Below are 22,280 nucleotides of genomic sequence, written 5' to 3' on the forward strand. Positions count from 1 at the left end.
TGTGTTTTTTTTCTTTTTTCCATTGCTTGTCACTGTTTGCTTGGTCGAGGGCGAAAGGGAGGTCGAAGCAGGCGAAATAGTGGGGCAAGATGGGCATGGGGGTGATGAGGGAGAGAGAGGGCGAGCGGCGTAAGTGAACATCCAGAGGGCAACGGGAAGGAGAGCCGTCTGAGCTTGGCGCTGACCGCAACGACATCAGCTTTCAGGTCAAACGCAGCCGAACCTTCAAGCAACGGTGCGGGCAAACATGCGCACTTGAAACGGAAACAAAGGACAGGGACGGGCAAGGAGATGCACACACACACACACACACACAACAGCCGACTGTCGACATTGCGCAGCACACAGATTTCGACACAAACGCCTACCGAGGCACAAAGCACTGATCCACACGTTCCCAAGGGGCAGCAAATACGGAAATGCACGCTCTCGCTTGAACGGGCACGCTCAACCCGCGCTCCGGTCTAAGGGCGGCCTCCCAAGCATGCGCGAGCTCGCCGCACGGCAAACACGCTGCCTTTACGCGTGGGTGTGACGATGACTCAAGCGGGCCCACGGGGCAGACACGGCACGACACACGCGAAAGCCGGCTCGCACAACGGCACTGTGACGGGCGGAGGGAAGCTGCGTTCTCGACGTTTCTCGGGAGGGATTCCACTGGGTGGGGGGGCCCTGAACTTACAGGGGCCGAGCAGGAGGGACCGGCTTGCTAGAGAAGGAACCAGGGAGAGAGGAGCAGGGAGGAGGGAGGGTGTGGGCTAAGGGGCACTCAAGAGTCTGTGCAGTGGGGGGGATTAGCAGGCGAGCCAGCATGGGCCGAGGGCAGTGTTTATAAGACGCTCGGGTTACGGAAGTTGTGCCCGGCGAAACGAGCTTCATCACCCAGCTCTTCCTCGATCCTGCAGAAGAGAGACAGACAGACAAGAAGGTTAGTGGAACTCACCCCAGTCTTACAGTGAACACGATCCAGAGAAACTTAAGTCCCGCTGAACCTTAAATGTAAAAGGTAAAGTACGTAGGAGCCATTCACTCACAAGTGTGGTGCCCATGGGTACCACAGTGCTTGCCAACACCTTTCCTGGTGCCCGCCACATTAGACCACACTATCTATTGCAATGGCAAATCGAGTTCACTTTGGCCATTTATGCAGGGTCAATTCTGATGCTCGCTCAAAGCTCTTTTTTTAAACGCAACCTTTAAAATGCCTATTCACGGTCCCGACGCAAAAGGAGAAATTCCACCCCCCCACTCGCCTGCTTCTTCGTTCCTTCCATTAGCCAACCACCATTTCCATAGCTAACGTGGGACTGTCATTTTGCATGCTTCCTTGAGGAGATTCTTCAAGGAAGGGACGGAACAAACACACAAAGTCGCGTTAAAGGGGCTCTTAAGAAACGCAAAGCAGGTATGCACCGGCTTCACAGTCACTTCCTGAGTGACGGTTCAGCATGAAAAACTAAAAAAAATAAATACGCGGGGCACTTCACCCTGGGACACGCTGCTAATTACCAAGCATAAATGGCCTATATCTCCAGAAGCAAGACACCCCCCACCCGTAGTAAGCCTTGGCCCTTTCCAGTAAGGAAGAAAAAAGAGAGGGGGCCGCACCGAGACAAAATGGAGACAAAAAGCAACACACGGTGCAAGGGAATAAAATGTAATAACTAAAGTACCCCCGTGCATTTCGCACAAGCTTCTTCAGGGGGATCCTTCTCAAGGGTCCCATGCAAGCAATGAATTGCTTGCATGGGACGCTTGAACAGAGACAGATCCCCCGGAAGAAGTCCGTGCAAAACGCGTAGGGTTACTTTATTTATTAAATTGCATTCCTTTGCACCATCCATTGCTTTTTGTCTCCATTTCCAGTAAGGATCACGCCTGCTGGCGGGGTGAACAGACGTGAATTTCTCTCTCTGACCCGTACATCCTTACCTCATTAGCTGGTTATATTTTGCCAGGCGCTCTGACCTGCATGGAGCTCCGGTCTTGATCTGCAAAAGTCAATGGCTTCCTTTAGATGGCAACGACGCAAGGGGGGAAAACCTTAACCCTAAAAACTCCAGAATTAAGTACCCTAAGGCGAAGAACAACCATACACAAGGGCCAAAATTAATACTAAGTGCAAATGATCAGCTGTAATAGCAGATCTCCTGCTAGTACCTGGAGGTTGTCAACAAAACTAACATTCAGCTGCTAATGTAGTTATTAAAAAATACAGCATGTGGCAAATTAAATAATACATTTAACAACTTTGTGTAAAGCAAGGTATATTTTTCTTAATTTTGGTTTTAATGAATTAGTGTTGAAATAATATAATTGAACATTTACTTGTCTATTTCATTCAAATCAAGAGCATTAAATTTTAGCAAGTCAAAATTATGCAAGTCAAAGATTTATCAATTCAGCTCCTTAACAAAGTGTCATTTGAATTCTCTCTGCCCCAGCATGGTGTAGTGGTTAAGAGCGGTAGTTTGGAGTGGTGGACTCTGATCTGGAGACCCGGGTTTGATTCCCCACCCCTCCCCATGAGCGGCGGAGGCTAATCTGGTGAACTGGATTTGTTTCCCCACTCCTACACATGGAGCCAGCTGGGTGACCTTGGGCTAGTCACAGCCCTTAGAGCTCTCTCAGCTCCACCTACCTCACAGGGTGTCTGTTGTGGGGAGAGGAAGGTGATTGTAAGCCGGTTTGAGTCTTCCTTAAGTGGTAGAGAAAGTCAGCATATAAAAACCAATTATTCTCCTTCTCAGCTAAGCTAATCACAAGCCCTTTCCCCTTTCTGCCTAGCTGCTTCACTGTGTTCTCTAAACCTTTTTTCTTTTTTCACTCTGAAACAACTTGCTTCTGGGAAATAAAGGTTTTGAAGGGGTGTTTGTTTTATAGGGAGGAACATTTGGTGGTAGATGAGTTGTGATCTGCTTTTGACCCTAGCAGTATGTTGTGTGGAGTAATTTAATTTTTTGCATTTTGGCAAACGGGGAAAAATGTCTCATTAAGGAAGGTCTTTCTTACACTGCCTTTCAAATTTCCCCACAAGATGTGCTGGAGTTGCATAGTCTTTCTTGGCGCATCATTACTAGCAGGGAAAAGGGGTATGGGAAGAAGGCAGAGGAAGAGACGGAGGGCGGACCCTAAAAAAACCAACAACCGTAGTTAAATGCCCCGGGAACAGTTAAGTTCGCTGCTCTGTGTAGCTGACTCTGTATCCAGGAGGCTAGGAGGGGCAGCGCTACTGAACAAACAGGGATTTCTGGATTCAGAACAAGAAACCACGGTTAGTTCCAATCCTCACTTAACAGGGCAGGTACAAGCTGTGGTTTAGAATCCTGGTTTAATTTACATGGTAAAGACATGGAGGAATTTAAAATTATATGGTTAAAGGCCGCTGTATATTGGGATAAATTGGCAAAAACGGATTTTAAAAATATAGTTAACGAATTATAGTACAATGTGATTTTAATCAATTTATAATAATGTGATTTTTTCTTTTAGTCACTACACTCCATCGGAAGTCCATGGTGATGGGCACTGTGGTGGGGGGTGGGATTTTGAACTAGGGCGTAATATATATCCTTATATGTATAATAATGTAACAACAGAAACTTACGCTCTATATATGTATGTATTATTATTTTTATTATTATTTCTTTTCTTTTATCATGTATATTTTTTATTTTTCTTTTCTTTTCTTTTTTTTTGATTTATTATAAAAAAACTAATAATAATAAAAAAAGAATCCTGGTTTAGGAGTCTCACGCAAACCTCTGTTCATTGGTCAGCCTGCATTCAGTCTTCGCAATAAACCAGAGCTGAATGAGATCATGAGAGGGAGGGCATCTTGGCCATCTTCTGGGCATGGAGTAGGGGTCATTGGGGGTGTGGGGGAGAGGTAGTTGTGAATCTCCTGCATTGGGCAGGGGGTTGGACTAGATTACTCTGATGGGCCCTTCCAACTCCATTATTATATGATTCTATTCTATTCTGTGAAACCATGCTTCACATGAACACATGAAGCTGCCTTATACTGAATCAGACCCTTGGAGATGCCGGGGATTGAACCTGGGACCCTTCTGCATGCCAAGAAGAGGCTCTACCACTGAGCCACAGCCCCTCCCCAGAACATCAGTAAAGCCATGAACACCCGAAGCTGCCTTCTACTGAAACAGATCCTTGGTCCATCAAAGTCAGTACTGTCTACTCAGACCAGCGGCGGCTCTCCAGAGTCTTTCACATCACCTGCTTGCCTGATCCCTTTAACTGGTCCCATAAACTGCAGTAGTTTTATCATGACATCTGAATGCAAACAATCTCAATTCAGTATTGTTTTATTGAGGGCAAGTCGTCAAAGGGCATGTATCTATCAACCCATCCAGGATGAACAAATGGTTCACCATTCATTAATCCATTCCTTCATGGCTTCATATCCCTAGATGCATCAGCAGCTCATGCCAGATGTTCTAGCTCTCAAAATTTACCGGAAGTCGCTGGCCTGAAAGCAGTCCGATCGTCCTCAACCAGGGCCAGGGCCTTTTCGGCCGTGGCCCCTGCCTGGTGGGATCTTCTCTGAGTGAGGAGACCAGGGCACTGCACCACACCCTTATCTCAGCATGGCTCTACCACCACATCTCCAAGGCAGCTCGTTAATTCGTCCTCACCGGGCATGACTATAAAGACATTCAGGCAAGGCCCGAGCTGTGCCTACAGGGCTAACATTTCTGCTCCCATAAACATTCTGCTGCCTACAGCCTACCCGACAGTCTGAGAGCTTGCGTGGGAGAGACCCAAGAACAACCTCGAGGCATCTACATGGAACTCTCCAGAAGGAGGAGAAGGAGATGGTTTGTATATGCCGACTCCGTCTAGACATTAGGAAGAATTTTCTAACAGTTCGAGCGGTTCCTCAGCGGAACAAGCTTCCTCGGGAGGTGGTGAGCTCTCCTTCCCTGGAGTTTTAAACCAGAGGCTAGATGGCCATCTGTCAGTAATGCTGATTCTATGACCTTAGGTGGATGATGAGAGGGAGGGCATCTTGGCCATCTTCTGGGCAAGGAGTAGGGGTCACTGGGGGTGGCCTGGGGGGAGGTAGTTGTGAATTTCTTGCATTGTGTGTTGGGGGGCTGGACTAGATGACCCTGGTGGTCCCTTCTAACTCTATGATTCTATTACTTTCTCTACCTCTTAAAGAAGAATCAAACCAGCTTACAATCACCTTCCTTTCCCCTCCCCACAACAGACACTCTGTGAGGTAGGTGTGCTGGAGCTGCAAAGTCTTTCGTGGCGCATCATTACTAGCAGGGAAAAGGGGTATGGGAAGAAGGCAGAGGAAGAGGTAGGTGGGGCTGAGATAGCTCTAAAAGAGCTGTGACTAGCCCAAGGTCACCCATGTGGAGGAGGCGGGGAATAAAACCCGCTTCTCCAGATTAGAGTCCACCACTCCAAACCACCGCTCTTAACCACTACACCATGCTGTGAAAGAAAGGCAGTCTTGCCCAGCTCAGACTCAAAGGATTGTTATTTCTGCAGGGAGCCAGACAGATTTCTCTCTGCACTGAAGTTACGGGGTGCAGATGAAAAGGCTCATCAGGAAAGGCATGGATCTTCGCCCTTGTGGTTTGATCCCTTCCATCTGTTGCCTGCTTCAAATCTGGCAGCCGGTCGCAGCCAGCTACAGAATTGTCTCTGCCGACTCTCTTTCTACTGCGAACCAAATGTCCCTCCCAAAAATGTTGCCCGCTATCCGATGGCGAAGAAGAGGAAGAGAAAGAGGAGAATCAAACCGGCTTACAATCACCTTCTCTTCAGGTGGGGCTGAGAGAGTGGGACTAACCCAAGGTCACCCATCTGGCTTCATGTGTAGGAGTGGGGAAACAGATCCAGTTCACCAGATTAGCCTCCGCCGCTCATGTGGAGGAGCGGGGAATCCAACCCGGTTTTCCAGATCAGACTCCACCGCTCCAAACCACCGTTCTTAACCACGACACCATGCTGGGGCTGAGAGAATTCAGAGAGAACTGTGACTAACCCAAGGTCACCCAGCAGGCTGCGTGTGTAGAAATGGGGAAACCAACCTGGTTCATCAGATTAGGGTCTGCCGCTCATGTGGAGGAGTGGGGGAATCAAACCCAGTTCTCCAGATCAGAGTCCACCGCTCCAAACCATTGCTCTTAACCATTACACCACGCTGGCTTTTACACACTGCTGGTTTTTCCCTTATCAGGGAATATTGCAGCGCGGGCAGTGGACGATTCCGTGGCCATTGCGACACTATCGTGGCTTTTGCAGCGGTTCCTTCCCGTGGGATGTCCCACAACACAGACCTGCCACCCAGGCGGAACCTACCTGTCCAGTACAAAGTCCCACCACCAGGTCAGCAATAAAGGTGTCTTCAGTCTCCCCTGATCGGTGACTCACCATCACCCCCCAGCCGTTCTCCTGGGCCAGTTTGCAGCTGCGGGGACACAGAAAAATGAAGTCAGTGGTTTTGCTTTCAAGTCAGTCTAGAGCAGGGGTCCCCAGTGTGCTGCCTGTGGGTGCCGGCCGCCACCTTTTCTGGTTCCCGTCAAGAGTTTTTATGAAGTGGGTGGGGCCGGGTAAGAAGAAGAAGAGTTTCTCTACCACTTAAGGGAGAATCAAACCAGCTTACAATAGCCTTCCCTCCCCCTCCCCGCAGCAGACACCCTGTGAGGCAGGTGGGGCTGAGAGAGCTCTAAGAGAACTGTGACTAGCCCAAAGTCACCCAACTGGCTTCATGTGGAGGAGTGGGGAATCAAACCGGTTCTCCAGATTAGAGTTCACCGCTCCAAACCACCACTCTTAACCACTACACCATGCTGGTTTTTGCCCAGCAAGGCTTCTGACTATTGAAAATTTGATTGGCTGGGTAGATTTTTATTTAAAAAATGTTGCTTTGGAAGCAGCTGCCAGCACAGCACAAGGATCTACACTTTGTTTTTTGTTTTTTTGTTTTTTTGCAATTTACTTTTTTGGCTAGACTTGTATCCTGCCCTCAGTCCATGGCCAAGGCCAGGCTCAGGACAGGTAACAACAAATCAACAAACAGTAACTGAAGTTAATGTGAGGCAACCGTTTTGTGGCTTGCTCCGCCTCCGGAGACAGCCATTTTTTGGCTGCGCTCACCATGCTCCGTCAGAATTCCAGATGTGCCCGGAGCCTCAAAAAGGTTGGGGATCCCTGGTCTAGAGTCGTGTGACTGAGCAGCCCAAGGACTCTCGGGGAAAGGAGTCATTTGGGCGAGGCTAGGGTTGCCAGGTCCCTCTTTGCCACCGGCAGGAGATTTTTGGGGTGGAGCCTAAGGAGGGCAGGGTTTGGGGAGGGACTTCAACGCCATAGAGTCCGATTGCCAAAGCGGCCATTTTCTCCAGGGGAACTGGTCTCTAACGGCTGGAGATCAGCTGTAATAGCAGGAGATCTCCTGCTAGTACCTGGAGGTTGTCAACAAAACTAACATTCAGCTGCTAATGTAGTTATTCAAAAAATACAGCATGTGGCAAATTAAATAATACGTTTAACAACTTTGTGTAAAGCAAGGTATATTCTTCTTAATTTTGTTTCCAATGAATTAGTGTTGAAATAATGTAATTGTACATTTACTTGTATATTTCATTCAAATCAAGTGTATTAAATTTTAGAAAGTTAAAATTATGCAAGTCAAAAATTAATCAATTCAGCTCCTTAACAATAAGGAGGGCAGGGTTTGGGGAGGGGAGGGACTTCAAATGCCATAGAGTCCAATGGCCAAAGCAGCCATTTTCTCCAGGTGAACTGATCTCTATCAGCTGGAGGTCAGTTGTAATACTAGGAGATGTCCAGCCACTACCTGGAGGATGAAGGAAAAATCAGACACCTCTGTACAATTACCAAAGGATGAGAAATTCAGTACAGGAATCCAGCCATAAATGATGCCAAATATATTCTGGCTAAATCTTTACAGTATGTGGTAATATAACCACCAACACCATATATTGCCAACAACAAGTGTATTTTTTCTTATTTACAGGATGTTTCAACAGGTAAGTACACAATTAATTCCTTTAACTAGTAAGTATTGAAGCAAAGTTCACTAAAAAATGTCCTTTTAAGGTGTATTTCTTTCTTTGCAGCACAGCAGGCTATTGAAGGAGAAAACGATCGTTTCGGAGCATAAAGCCCAATTCTTCCTCAGTTCTTCCTATACAACACAATAAATAAATCTTTTCCATAGTCTCAAGCTTCTTATCATCCATTCTATGTTAAGTAATAATTTACTACAATTAAAAATCAGTTAATAATTAAAGTATATGAAGTAATTTTGTATGTATTTAATTATTAACTGATTTATTTATTGTGTTGTATAGGAAGAACTGAGGAAGAATTGGGCTTCATGCTCCGAAACGATCGTTTTCTCCTTCAATAGCCTGCTGTGCTGCAAAGAAAGAGATACACCATAACAGGGCATTTTCTAGTGAACTTTTTCTCCTTCAATAGCCTGCTGTGCTGCAAAGAAAGAAATACACCTTAAAAGGACATTTTTTAGTGAACTTTGCTTCAATACTTACTAGTTAAAGGAATTAATTGTGTACTTACCTGTTGAAACATCCTGTAAATAAGAAAAAATACACTTGTTGTTGGCAATATATGGTGTTGGTGGTTATATTACCACATACTGTAAAGATTTAGCCAGAATATATTTGGCATCATTTATGGCTGGATTCCTGTACTGAATTTCACTACCTGGAGGATGGCAACCCTAGGCGAGACTCACGCTTGGATGGCTTCAGTGACCGATCCGATCTGGTTGACTTTCAGCAGGAGACAATTGCAGGCCTTCTCCTCCACGGCCCGCTCTATGCGCTTGGGGTTGGTCACCGTCAGGTCATCCCCCACAATCTGAATCCCTACGTTTGCCGTGAACTTGGTCCAGGCCTCCCAGTCGTCCTGGTCAAAGGGGTCCTCGATTGAAACCACTGAAAGGCAAAAAGGGGAAGGAAAGATTTACCAGCGGTCCTTAATCATTAATAACAATAAGGCTGAAACAGGACTCACTTTCTCCTTATCTTCTAGTATTAATTGAAACTGAAGAAGGTGGAAAATGGTCAACGTTGGAAAAGGGGTCTGAGGAACAAGGTTGCCGGTTCCAGGTTGGGAAATACCTGGAGATTTGGGGGGATTTGGGAGATTTGACCGTGAAAGCCTTCGACAATATTTAGAGAAGAATTGTTTCTAAACTGGAGGCTTTATTATGCTTATGTGAAAACAGCATAAGTTATGAGGAGTTCAATATGGATAATATTAAAAATTTGTTTTTAAAGGTATTTTTGTTTCGTATGACAAATATATAGAAATAGAGAAGTCCACTAAACTCTGTCTGTCTGGGGTGACAGAGTTGCTCTCCTATGAAGAATGAAGAAAGAGGAGAACTTTTAGTGGACTCTTTGATGTGATATTACTCTGTATATAAGACATTTATATTATTTGCAAAGTGCATTGCACATTTTTGGTTTTCTTAAGAACAGATTTGTTAATAGTACACTTTTGTGCCATTCTGTGTCTAGCTTCTCTAGAGTGGTACCTGGAGGCTGGCAACCCTAGTTGCCAGCTCCGGGTTGGGCAATACCTGGAGATTTGGGGGGTGGGGCCTGGAGAGGGCGGGATTTGGGGAGGGGCTTCAATGCCATAGAGTCCAACTGCCAAAGCGGCCATTTTCTCCAGGTAAACTGATCTGTATCAGCTGGAGATCAGTTGTAATAGTGTTGTGCCTGAGTAATCATACCGGCATCACATTAAGACATAAACGCAAGCTACATGCATAAGCTGCTTACAAGCAAAACCACAGAAGCTGCTTCCCAGAGGTCCCCCCCTTTCCTTTACCACCAAGCACGTACGCACACACACATTCCAAGGGCTGGAAAAGTTTCCCCTTTGCACAAGGAGCAACCCAGGAGCTCCTTCCCCCTCCCCTTTACAATAAAGCTTTCGCTTTCAAGGGAACGCTCTGAACTCAATAGAACAGGCACTATTCATGAATTTGCGAAGCATACACGCATGCGCTCTGGCAAAGCTAGAATCGGATGTTAAGAAAATGTATCACTGTTGTATTGGAATGTGAAAAGTCTATATACACCCTTATATCCCTCCAACACTAGATATATGCTGCCCAAGATCAATTGATCAAGGAGCTTCTAAGGGATAAAAGGAAAGTCTATATACAATCTTTTGCTGTTGCCCGGCCTCAGTGTGACAGGATCGCAGAGCTGTTTGTCTGGATCCTGGCTCACCCGGTTATGATTTCTTGGACAATAAAGCAAGCTGTAGTTCAACCAACCTCCTTCCCTCATTGCTCTCATTGGACTCTATGAGAATGGGGGAGCACAACAATAGCGGGAGATCTCCAGCTAGTACCTGGATGTTAGCAATCAAAATTAACACCTCTGTACCTTTACCTGACTGAGGTTAGAAAATAAGTACAGGTTGTATCAAATGGATGAAATAGAGAGAGATATATGGTTGCTTTTTGATCCTTTAAGAGGAGTGATTAAGAATTCCATGAAAGCTATTGAAGCTACAGAAGCTTATATTGTAAAGTACTTATTTTGACACCAATAATTGTAAATATATATTTTTATTAATGGATTTAAAGATATGTTTTTGATAAGATAGTTTATGATATATTAAAATGTTCACATATTTGTACAGAAACGGGACTGAGGAAGAATTGAAACGATCGTATCCCTTTGTATCTTTCTTCAACTGAAGACATCGACCTTGGATTGATTGTTACTGTACCAAGACTATATAATCTTTCATGTATAAATGTTTGGCTGTGCAGCACCTTATTATATTTAATACACCATTGTTATTATGCATAGTTAATAGCTTGCTCCAGTACCTGGAGGTTGGCAACCCTAATGATCTGTCACTCTGGTAAGAAGGCTCGGGAGAAGAGAGCGCTCACCTGGGTAGTCCCGTACAAAGCTCTGGTAGAGGTCGCCCAACTCATCAGCGGAGATGTAGCGGCTGGGATCATCAGGGGATTTAAAGTCCAAGTCATATTTGCCGTCTCGGTAGAACTCCGACGCGGCAACGTCCATGCCGATCACAATCTTGTCTGTGTATCCGGCCTTCTCGATAGCTTCCTTGAGAAGTTCCAAAGCTGGGAAGGAGGGAGAGCAACTGAGATCCTCAAGCAACTACAATATCCGCAAACATCTCCTAACAATTCCCAGCGCCTTTCGGGAGAGGGATTCTGGAAAAGCAGTATGAACAAATACTGCTCCTTCTACCTTGGTTTGGGGTTGAGCGATACGTTAAATATAAAAACATGCAATAAAACACCAAAGGTTGCTCCTTCAAGGCAAATCAGCTTTGGGAAATTTGCAGGAGGACCTGAATTGAAAGCAAGTGTGGTGTAGTGGTTAAGAGCGGCCGACTCTAATCTGGAGAACCGGGTTTGATTCCCCACTCCTCCACATGAGCGGTGGACTCTAATCTGGTTTCATGTGGAGGAGTGGGGAATCAAACCCGGTTCTCCAAATTAGTCTTTGAAGTAGATTAATCTAAAAAAAGGAATGGCTCTATTGGGAAATTGATTTTTTTAAATCAATTTTACTGCATTGAACTCATTTTTTTGAAAAGAAGAAGGTTGATTTTTATATGCTGATTTTCTCTACCTTTTAAGGAGATTCAAACCGGTTTATAATCTCCCACCCTTCCTCTCCCCACAATAGATACCTTGTGAGGTAGGTGAGGCTGAGAGCGTTCAAAGAGAACTGTGACAGGCCCAAGGTCACCCAGCAGGTTTTATGAGTAGGAGTGGGGAAACCAACCCGGTTCACCAGATGAGAGTCCACCACTCATGTGGAGGAGCGGCAAATCAAACCCGGTTTTCCAGATTAGAGTCTGCCACTCATGTGGAGGAGTGGGGAATCAAACTCGGTTCTCCAGATAAGAGTCCACCCCTCTTAACCACTACATCACTCTTAACCACTTCACCACATTGGCTCTCAATAAAACTATTTGATTGTGCTCTCAATAAAACTATTTTATTTTTATATGCTGACTTTCTCTACCACTTAAGGAAGAATCAAACCGGCTTACAATCTCCTTCCCCTCCCCACAACAGACACCCTGTGAGGTAGGTGGGGGCGAGAGAGCTTTAAGAGAGCTGTGACTACCCCAAGGTCACCCAGTTGGCTTCATGTGGAGAAGAGGGGAGACAAATCCAGTTCACCAGATTAGCCTCTGCCGCTCATGTGGAGGAGTGGGGAATCAAACCTGGTTCTCTAGATCAGAGTCCACCGCTCTTAACCACCACACCACACTGAGCTAAATCAAACTTGGGCATTTAGAACCCAAAATGACAGACATGGAGAATAATTTTTCTGAGGGGAAATTTGTGGGAACTGATACCGAGAGGAAGAGAGGTGATTCTTTACTCTGTTCTGTTTCTCTTCCTCACCTTCACTGTTCTCCAGGATGTTCGGGGCAAAGCCTCCTTCATCTCCCACGTTGGTGGCATCTTTGCCGTACTTGTCTTTGATCACGCTCTTCAGGTTGTGATAGACCTCCGCCCCAATGCGCATGGCATCCCGGAAGCTCTCCGCTCCGACCGGCAAGATCATGAACTCTTGCATGGCCAGCTTGTTTCCAGCATGGGACCCCCCGTTGATCACGTTGAACGCCTGGAAGGATGCCCCAAGAAGCAAAGGGTGAAACTCAGTACCACAACTTGGACTACATCCACACCACAAATTTAAAAAGGTTTCCGAACTGATTTAGTTGCCACATCTTCCCCCTCAAATGTCCTGTGAGCCAAAGTTGTGTGATCTCAAATGCTCTACCACTGAGGTTCTGTGGCAGAGCATCTGCTTGGCACGCGGAAGGTCCCAGGTTCAGTCCCCAGCATCTCCAATTAAAATGGCCAGGCAGTAAGAAGAGGAGGAAGAAAAAGAGTTGTTTTTTGTATGCCAACTTTCTCTACCACTTAAGGCAGAATCAAACTGACTTACAATCACCCTCCCTTCCCCTCCTCCCAACAGACACCCTGTGAGGTAGGTGGGGCTGAGAGAGCTGTGACTAGCCCAAACTCACCCAGCTGGCTTCATGTGGAGGAGTGAGGAAACAAATCCAGTTCACCAGATTAGCCTCCGCCGCTCATGTGGAGGAGTGGGGGATCAAACCCGGTTCTCCAATCAGACTCCACCGTTCCAAACCACCATTCTTAACCACTACACCACACTGGCTCTCAAATGTCCTGTGAGCCAAAATTGTGTAATCTCAGATGCTCTACCGTTGAGGTTCTGTGGTAGAGTCTCTGCTTGGCATGCAGAAGATCCCAGGTTCAATGCCCAGCATCTCCTGTTAAAGGGACTAGGAAAGTAAGTGATGTGAAAGACCTCTGCCTGAGACCCTGGAGAGCTGCTGCCAGTTTGAGAAGACAATACTAAGCTTGATGGACTGAATATAAGGCAACGTAATGGGATGGTGCTGTGTATACTATCTTAACAATCCCGAAAACCAAATCTCCCAAGTCTCTTGGTCGGCAGCCATGAGTTTCAGCAGGTTTGAAACTGGTTTAAATTTCAATAAAGGCAGAGGGGGAGGGGATCTGTGGTACGGCATCCTCTCTTCCAGTATTAGAGGAATACAGACCCCTTGTACGTTAATTCGCAGTTTCTTTACTGCCCTTCTCATAGAATCCTAGAGTTGGACCATCAGGGTCATCTAGTCCAACCCCCTGCACAATGCAGGAAATTCACAACGACCTCCCCTGCAAACCCCCAGTGACCCCTACTCCATGCCCAGAAGATGGCCAAGATGCCCTCCCTCTCATGATCTGCCTAAGGTCATAGAATCAGCATTGCTGACAGATGGCCATCTAACCTCTTCTTAAAAACCTCCAGGGAAGGAGAGCTTACCACCTCCCGAGGAAGCGTGTTCCACTGAGGAACCGCTCTAACTGTTAGAAAAAACAGTTCTCTCCTCTCTGCCCCCCACAATGTACTCTGTCGGTGAAATAACAGCGGTAGATTCTTACAGGGACGGGCAGGATGAGGTCTGAATTTCCAGCCAGATCTGCAATGTGTCGGTAGAGAGGGACATCCTTCTCCGCAGCAGCTGCTTTGCACACAGCCAGGGAAACGCCCAGGATGCCATTGGCTCCGAAGTTGGCTGCGGACATCCCAAAAGAAGAAAGAAAAGTCAGCCTCATCAAGAGCCCAAGCAGCTTTGCGCTGGGTCTGACCCTGCAGAGCCATTCCGCTAGCGGTGGTGCCATCCTGAGCCCTCTGCCGATGCAACCAGAGCCTCTTGCATCAGGGCAAGGCTCCTTGCTCCAGAGGAAAGTGCCACTGTTAGTGGAACCAATCCATTGGACCCAGCCCATCAGCCAAAACCACAGGTCCCGTCTTTCTAACCCACAGCATCTGCTACTAGGCTTAGATTCTGGGCACACCTCTGCCAAGATCTTGCCGTCAAAGCTCTTCATTGGACTTTCAATGCAAAAGGACTCCCCACCCCCACCCCAACTCCTCCACTTTCTTACGGAGTAGAGAGAATGGAATTACATTTATTCTCTGTTCCATCCAGTTCCAGCATGAGGTTGTCAATCTTCTCTTGCTCCACAACGGAGAGGCCCTGCAGAAAGAAGTATCTCTTAAACCAGAGAACTACCAGGAAAATACAAGAATTTCCTGTTTCTGAAGATAAGCAAGGCCTGCCTGGCCCTGCCCTCTTCCTAAAAATACTTGGAGGGTGCCAGAAAAGGTGTCGGAGGGCACCAGGGCACCCACGAGTACCATGTTGGGGACCCCTGCACTGGAGCGTTTCCATAGACGGAAAGATTTCCACCCACCGAGCGTGGCTTTCATATCTCCCCCCTCTTGCTGCAGCACCAAATGTCTCCCCAAACTCTGCTCCTAGAGGATAGGGGACCCTCAGGAACAGCATTTGTGTGGGGGGGGGCATTCCGGACTGCAGCAGAAGAGAGGTGGCGAGAAAGTCGCCCTCTGTGGATGAAAATCCTCCTTTTGAGAAACACTCCAGTGGACCTATCCCCATAGCATTACAATTCTAATGATTGCTCTCTTGAAGTCTTTGAAGGGCTGTCACTTAGAGGAGGGCAGGGAGCTGTTCCTGTTGGCAGCAGAGGATAGGACTCGCAATAATGGGTTTAAATTGCACTTGGAAAGTTTCCGGCTGGATATTAGGAAACTTTTTTTTTACAGTAAGAGTTGTTCAACAGTGTAATCGGCTACCTGGGGAGGTGGTGAGCTCCCCCTCTCTGGCAGTCTTTAAGCAGAGGCTGGACAAACACTTGTCGGGGATGCTCTAGGCTGATCCTGCATTGAGCAGGGGGTTGGACCAGATGGCCTGTATGGCCCCTTCCAACTCTATGATTCTATGAATCCCTATGCATGAGAAAGGGCTGTCCTGTCTCATACATTCTTCTGCCTTCTCCCTGGTTCAGTAGACCACTGGCAGGCCTGAGCCCTGTTGTGATTTTGCCAGTGGTCTACTGAACCAGGGAGAAGGCAGAAGCACACGGCAGAAGAAACAAGCAGCGCATGGTCAGGGATGCGCCTGCCATCGCCTCATGCTCCCATCCAGGAGTGCCAAAATCTCCAGCTGCCTGCGCTAGCTTATCAGTGCCATCCTTTGCAGATTCACTCCAGTCGGAGCCAACTGATCTCAAAAGGGACCAGAATGGAGCAACTCTGCTATGGACTGTATAACACCCATGCCCTTAATAGACTGTTTTTCAGTTTTTTGTATTTTAAAAGCAAAGGGCTGACCCTTGGGAAGATCAAAACATAAGAACATAAAGAAAGGCCACGCTGGATCAGACCAAGGTCCATCAAGTCCAGTAGTCTGTTCACACAGCGGCCAACCGGGCACCTCTCAGAAGCCCACAAGCAAGACGACTGCAGCAGCATTATCCTGCCTGCATCCTGCTTGTGTTCCACAACATCTAATATAATTATATGTAATATAATTATAATAAGAACATAAGTAAAGTCATGCTGGATGAGACGAAGGCCCATCAAGTCCAGCAGTCTGTTCACACAGGGGCCAACCAGGTGCCTCCAGGAAGCCCACAAGCAAGACGACTGCAGCAGCGTTATCCTGCCTGTGTTTCACAGCACCTAATACGCTCCTGTGATCCTGGAGAGGATATGCATGCATCATGACTACTATCCATTTTGACTAGTAGCCATGGATAGCCCTCTCCTCCATGAACATGTCCACTTCCCTCTTCAAGCCTTCCAAGTTGGCATCCTGGGGCAGGAAGTTCCACAATTGAACTATGTGCTGTGCAAAGGAATACTTCCTTTTTTCTGTTTTGAATCTCTCCCCCTCCAGCTTCAGCATCCACGCACTACCGGGCCAGCTATGGCTTCAATTCAGGCTTGTAGAAAAATCCAATTTGTTACCAAAAAAGGGGGAGGTTTTTTTAACTGTACGTTTTATAGTTTGTGTGAGCTGCTCTGAGCCCAGCTTGCTGGGGTAGAGTGGGTTAGAAGATTGATTAACTAACTAACTAAATAAATAACACCCCTGCCCCAACGAAGAACAATGTCTGAAATGGAGTTTGGGGACCCTTTGGTTTCAGGTAGCCGGCTCAAGGTTGACTCAGCCTTCCATCCTTCCGAGGTCAGTAAAATGAGTACCCAGCTTGCTGGGGGTAAAGGGAAGATGACTGGGGAAGGCAATGGCAAACCACCCCGTAAACAAAAGTCTGCCTAGAAAACGTCGGGATGTGACGTCACCCCATGGGTCAGGAATGACCCAGTGCTTGCACAGGGGACCTTTACCTTTACCTTCCGGGCGCCAGACATTGAGGCAGCGGGGTCAGCTACCTCAAGTCCCCCCCTTCTTGTTATAATAGACATTGTTCATATCAAGGGCCTTGACACCGCTGTTTGGGGACGCATGCGGGTACATACACGCACATGGCGCGCCCAGACACCCAGAAAAGAAAGGAAAGGAAAGGGGGATAGAGACATAGAAAGAGAGAGAAAGCATGCAAGAAACAGAAGCAGATGAGAAACTGAAGGCCTGAGGGGGGATCCTTACAGAGCTCAGGAGAGCGGGGGCGATAGTGCTGTTGATATGATCCACCGCCTGCAGGACCCCTAGAGAAGGAAAAAGACACGGAGAGTGTCAGAGAAAAGCAGAAAGACACAGAGACGGAGAGCAGCGCGTAGGATCACTGGTTCTTCCCTGGCCCTTCCCTGGCATGCATCTTCTACCATTGCCAGTCCTGGGGCCGGCCGCAGCACACCCGCACAAACACGGACATGCTCGGGAGCTCTTGGGGGGGGCAAGGGTCCGGAGGCGGGATGCTACCTTTCCCGAGGAATCGGGATTTGTCGTTGTCCCGCAGCTCCAGAGCTTCGTAGATGCCGGTGGACGCACCGCTGGGAACAGCTGCCCGGAAGAGTCCTACAGAGGATCGTCAAAAACCAGAGAAGGGAAAGGGCAAAGGGAAGGAAGAAATGAAATTACGTAAGCCCAGGAGCCTTTTCAGGTGTCATTATAAAAACACAAGTCTCTAGCTCGGGGGGGGGGGGCAAACTCAATTGTTACGAGGACTGGATGTGACATAAATCTCACTTGGTCGGGGCGGGCCATGCCTCGCCGGCCCAGATCGGGAGTGGGGGGGGTGGCTGCTAGGGTTGCCAACCTCCAGGTACTTTATATGTTATATTATTCACTTCATATATAACACGTGGTATGAAAGAAAAGATTAACAAAAATTCTAATAAGTGTACATTATCAGCCGCATAATGTGACACATAGGTACAAAACAATAGTTACATACAAAAAGAGGCATGAATATAATGTTTTTTTCTTAGATAAGTATCAGAGGCTATAATCCGTTTGGTAGTGGTACAGGATGCCGGTAAATGCCTGTTTCAAATCTTCATCAGCCACCCCAATGATTCACGGAGCCTTATTCAACAGAATACTAACTGGCGATCTCCTGCTATTACAACCGATCTCCAGCTGTCAGAGATCAATTCACCTGGAGAAAATGGCTGCTTTGGCAATCGGACTCTATGGCATTGAAGTCCCTCCCCTCTCCAAACCTCTCCCTCCTCAGGCTCCACCCCAAAAACCTCCCGCCGGTGGCAAAGAGGGACCTGGCCACCCTAGTGGCTGCCTCAGCTAGTTTGCGGGACGGATAAGAGCTCTCAATGGGTCGGATCCGGCCTCTTATGTTTGACACCCCTGCTGTAGCTCTTTTCCTTACAAAGGGATGCATTTAGGATTCTACCATTTGCCCTTCAAGAAGTAATAATAATTTTTTTAATCCTAGAAAGTTATTCTTATTAAGGACATCTTTGAATTAGCTAAAAGATGGACATTATGTATAGATAAAAGTAGTAGTAATAACCAGGATCAATATAGCATTTAAAATTTGATATTATGATCTTACAATTGGTAACTTACAGGTTAATATTTTATAGCATGAGCATTGGCACACTTTGGAAGGGTGGGATGACCGAATAAATGTGGTGTGTATGTGGAATTTGTTTCGTCTTGTTTGTTTTTGTGAAATAATAAAATTTATTTTTAAAAAAGAAGAAGTAATAATAATTGTGTGCCCTCAAGTCAGAATCTACTGATGGCAATCCCAGGACCATGGGGCTTTCAAGGCAAGAGATGGGCAGAGGTGGTGTGCTCCTGCTTTCTTGGGCATACCAGCCCTGGACTTCCATGGTGGTCTTCCATCCAAGTACTGACTATGGCCCACCCTGCTTAGCCTCAAGCTCTGAAGAGATCAGTCTACACGGGTGAACTGTAAGCTAAATATAAGCAGTCAGTGCGATGCAGTGGCAAAAACAGCCTATGAGGTCTTAGGATGTATCAACAGAGGCATAACATACAAATCGCAAGATGTCATAGTCCCCCTGTACACTGCATTGGTCAGGCCTCACCTGGAGTATTGTGTGCAGTTCTGGAGGCCTCACTTCAAAAAGGATATGGACAGAATCGAGTGGGTGAAGAAAAGCGATGAGGATGATCAGGGGCTTGGAGACCAAGCCCTACAAGGTAAGGCTGAGGGACCTGGGAATGTTCAGTCTGGAGAAGAGGAGGTTGAGGGGGGACCTGATCAGTCTCTTTAAGTATCCGAAAGGCTGTCACTTAGAGGAGGGCAGGGAGCTGTTCCTGTTGGCAGCAGAGGATAGGACTCATAATAATGAATTTAAATTATGGGCTGAAAGGTACCGGCTGAACATCAGGCAAAAACGTTTACAGTAAGGATCTTTCAGCAGTGGAATCGGCTGCCTAGGGAGGTGGTGAGCCCCCCACTGGCAGTCTTCAAGCAGAGGCTGGACAAGCACTTGTCAGGGATGCTCTAGGCTGATCCTGCATTGAGCAGGGGGTTGGACTAGATGGCCTCTATGGCCCCTTCCAACTCTATGATTCTAGCCTGATCTATCAGGCTGCTTCAAGAAGTAAATGTGCTCTTAATTGCCAGTGTTCTGGCCAGCTGGTGCAAAGGATGACTCATGAGCATCTGGCCCGTGCTGAGAGTTGTATTCGAATTTGATTTTACGGTCCTTCACAAATTAAACCATTTCATACGCATGAAATGACCTACATTTGAATGTTTGCTATTTCTCGCCAACTTCAGAACGTCCTTCACAATGTACTTTTGAGTCCCACAACCCCCAAAGTTTCTGGTTTCAGGTCTGTCCGCTACTGCCTAATTTTTGCAATCCGTGCAGGGTATTAATTTGCAATTAAACTGATCGTTCTGGTCCTGCACAGGTCTCTCCCGGCCATACACAAAGGCTAAGGATCAGGATGAAATCTGATTCCGGGGATTGGGTGTGCCGAAATAGCATCACCGTCAGTCAAAGAACTGACTTGCCAATCAAAGGCCCAGCTAGTCCAATATTCCTTTACCAACAGTAGCCGGTCAGATGCCTCTGAGAAGCCTGCAAACAGGATACAGAAGAGGCTTCCTCTTCTAAGGCCGTTTACATTTGTGCTTCCATTTCTTCTCCTACAGCTATGGCTTCAAGTTTACCATCTTTCTCTTTATCTTCTCCCTTTATTGTTTCTCCAGCTATCGTATCTTCTAATCCTGTATTCTCTTTCATTATTCCCACGGCTGGTTCCCGGATGCAGGGCTCCTGGGCAAAACAAACCCTTCTACCACTCCCTTATATACATGTGCTCTTGCGCACACAAGTGTGCATACATCCTCCCACCCCTGCCCCCTAAGGCGGGGTACGTGGTGTAGGTGGTAAGAGTGGTGGATTCTAAGCAGAAGAACCAGGGTTGATTCCCCACTCCGCTACATGGAGGTGCTGGAGACTGAAGCTGGGATCTTCTGCACGCAAAGCAGATCCTTTACCATCGAGCCGTGCTCATGGAAGATGATACCCATGCTGTCGAGCTCAGCGATCTCTTGGAGAAGGGCTCTTTGTGTCTCACGTTTCCCTTCCTTTCCCCCTTTCTCTCCCCTGCTTCAAACTGGGAACGCTTCAGAGGGCACAGCTGAAATCAAAACTGCGCAGGCGTTTTTTCCTCTGTGGCAAACGTGCGAGGGAGACGGAGACAGCTCCACAGGGCGCCCCTTGCCCTTTCAAGCTCACCGCCTTTGGACAGATCCGATTCATTACCACAAAGCCTCGGGCTGCAGGGGAGACTGTCAGCTGCCTGCCTCTCCCACATCCCCGCGTACCTTTGGCTGTGTACATATCCACCTCAACGGTGGGATTCCCGCGGGAGTCCAGTATCTCACGAGCGTGGATCTTCTCCATAGCCATGGCGGCAGTTAGTCGTTCTGGAAGAGAACAGAGATATGAATGAAAGGCAGAGACTAATTCATCGCTTTCCAAATGGCAAGATTTGCTGTCGCCATCGTGAAGGATAAAAAGATGGCAGGGCACGCTGATGTCACTTGTCATCTTTTATTTGTCTCTGGACTGTATGAAGGAGGAGGAGGAGGAGGAGGAGAAGAAAGAAGAAGAGTTGGTTTTTATATGCCGACTTTCTCTACCACTTAAGGGAGACTCAAACTAGCTTACAATCACCTTCCCTTCCCCTCCCCACAACAGACACCCTGTGAGGTAGGTGGGGCTGAGAGAGCTCTAAGGGAGCCGTGACTAGCCCAAGGTCACCCAGCTGGCTTCGTGTGCAGGAGTGGGGAAACAAATTCAGTTCACCAGATCAGCCTCCGCCGCTCCTGTGGAGGAGCGGGGAATTAAACCCGGTTCTCCAGATCAGAGTCCACCGCTCCAAACCACCGCTCCTAACCACTACACCACACTGGTGTATGGTCTTTCTTTCTTTCCTATTACAAGATGCATACATTTTAATGGTGAATTTGTATTTGTATTTTAATACTCCCTGAAAAAATGTTGAATTCTTTAAATTATTTTACTATTTTTAAAAAATTTGGTGGAATTTCCACTTTATTCTGTATTGTTGCTATGGGTTTTTAATTTTTTTTGCTAATGCAATAAAGACTTGATGATAAGAACAGAGATATCAGGTGGGCAGCCCAAGGAGACAAAGGAAATAGATGATTCATTCATTCATTTGATTTCTACACCACCTCTCCAAAGCTCAGGCCGGTTTGCAATGCAATAAATATCACAACAATATAAAATTTAAAAACCAACACTTTTTCCAATATTGTGAGATAGTTGCCGTTGATAAAGGCATTTATAGAAGCCATTAGTCCTAGCTGCCACGCAGATGACTCAGTAGTCCCAAGTATAGCCCAGGGACTGCCTAGTCACATAAGAGTAGACCAGTTATGGTTGCCACCTCTGGCTTGGGTAGTTCCTGGAGATTTGTGGGCGGTACCCAAAGACAGGGGCCCCAGCAATTATGTGATTTCACTCTAGGACTTCAGTTTCTTCTTCTCTCGGTGGTATACCACAGAGTCCGCTCTCTGAAGCTACCATTTCCTCTAGGGGAACTGATCCCCGTAGACTGGAGATAAAGTATAATTCTGGGACAACTCCAGCTCCCACCTAGATGTCGGCAACCCTATGAGATGCCATAGGGAAACCCACACGCAAGGCCTACTAGAATAGCCCTCCCCTGCTGGCCTCTCCCTGGTTATCTGATGGCAAGAGGCCCTATCTGGCTCTCCTGACTGGCGATAGACCCATCGCCCACAAATATGGAATTTTTAATCCATCTAAGCCGGAGTGGTGTAGTGGTTAAGAGCGGTGGTTTGGAGCAGTGGACTCTAATCTGGAGAACCGGGTTTGATTCCCCACTCCTCCGCATGAGTGGCGGAGGCGAATCTG

General features: G+C 47.1%; 1 protein-coding gene across 1 annotated transcript; it reads right to left on the reverse strand.

Annotated features, from left to right (window-relative positions):
- Nucleotides 1-787: 787 nt before the first annotated feature.
- ENO2 (enolase 2) lies at nucleotides 788-20,797 on the reverse strand. The gene is made up of 11 exons (XM_056848341.1): nucleotides 20,699-20,797; nucleotides 17,344-17,439; nucleotides 17,071-17,129; nucleotides 14,562-14,631; nucleotides 14,033-14,166; nucleotides 12,455-12,677; nucleotides 10,952-11,149; nucleotides 8,762-8,963; nucleotides 6,340-6,448; nucleotides 1,933-1,991; nucleotides 788-899 (listed from the first exon to the last, which is right to left on the reverse strand). The coding sequence occupies exons 1-11, from the start codon at nucleotides 20,781-20,783 to the stop codon at nucleotides 830-832; spliced, it is 1,305 nt and encodes a 434-aa protein (XP_056704319.1). The 5' UTR covers nucleotides 20,784-20,797; the 3' UTR covers nucleotides 788-829.
- Nucleotides 20,798-22,280: the final 1,483 nt, after the last annotated feature.

Source organism: Euleptes europaea, chromosome 4 (assembly GCF_029931775.1).
Source record: "Euleptes europaea isolate rEulEur1 chromosome 4, rEulEur1.hap1, whole genome shotgun sequence".
NCBI lineage: Eukaryota > Metazoa > Chordata > Lepidosauria > Squamata > Sphaerodactylidae > Euleptes > Euleptes europaea.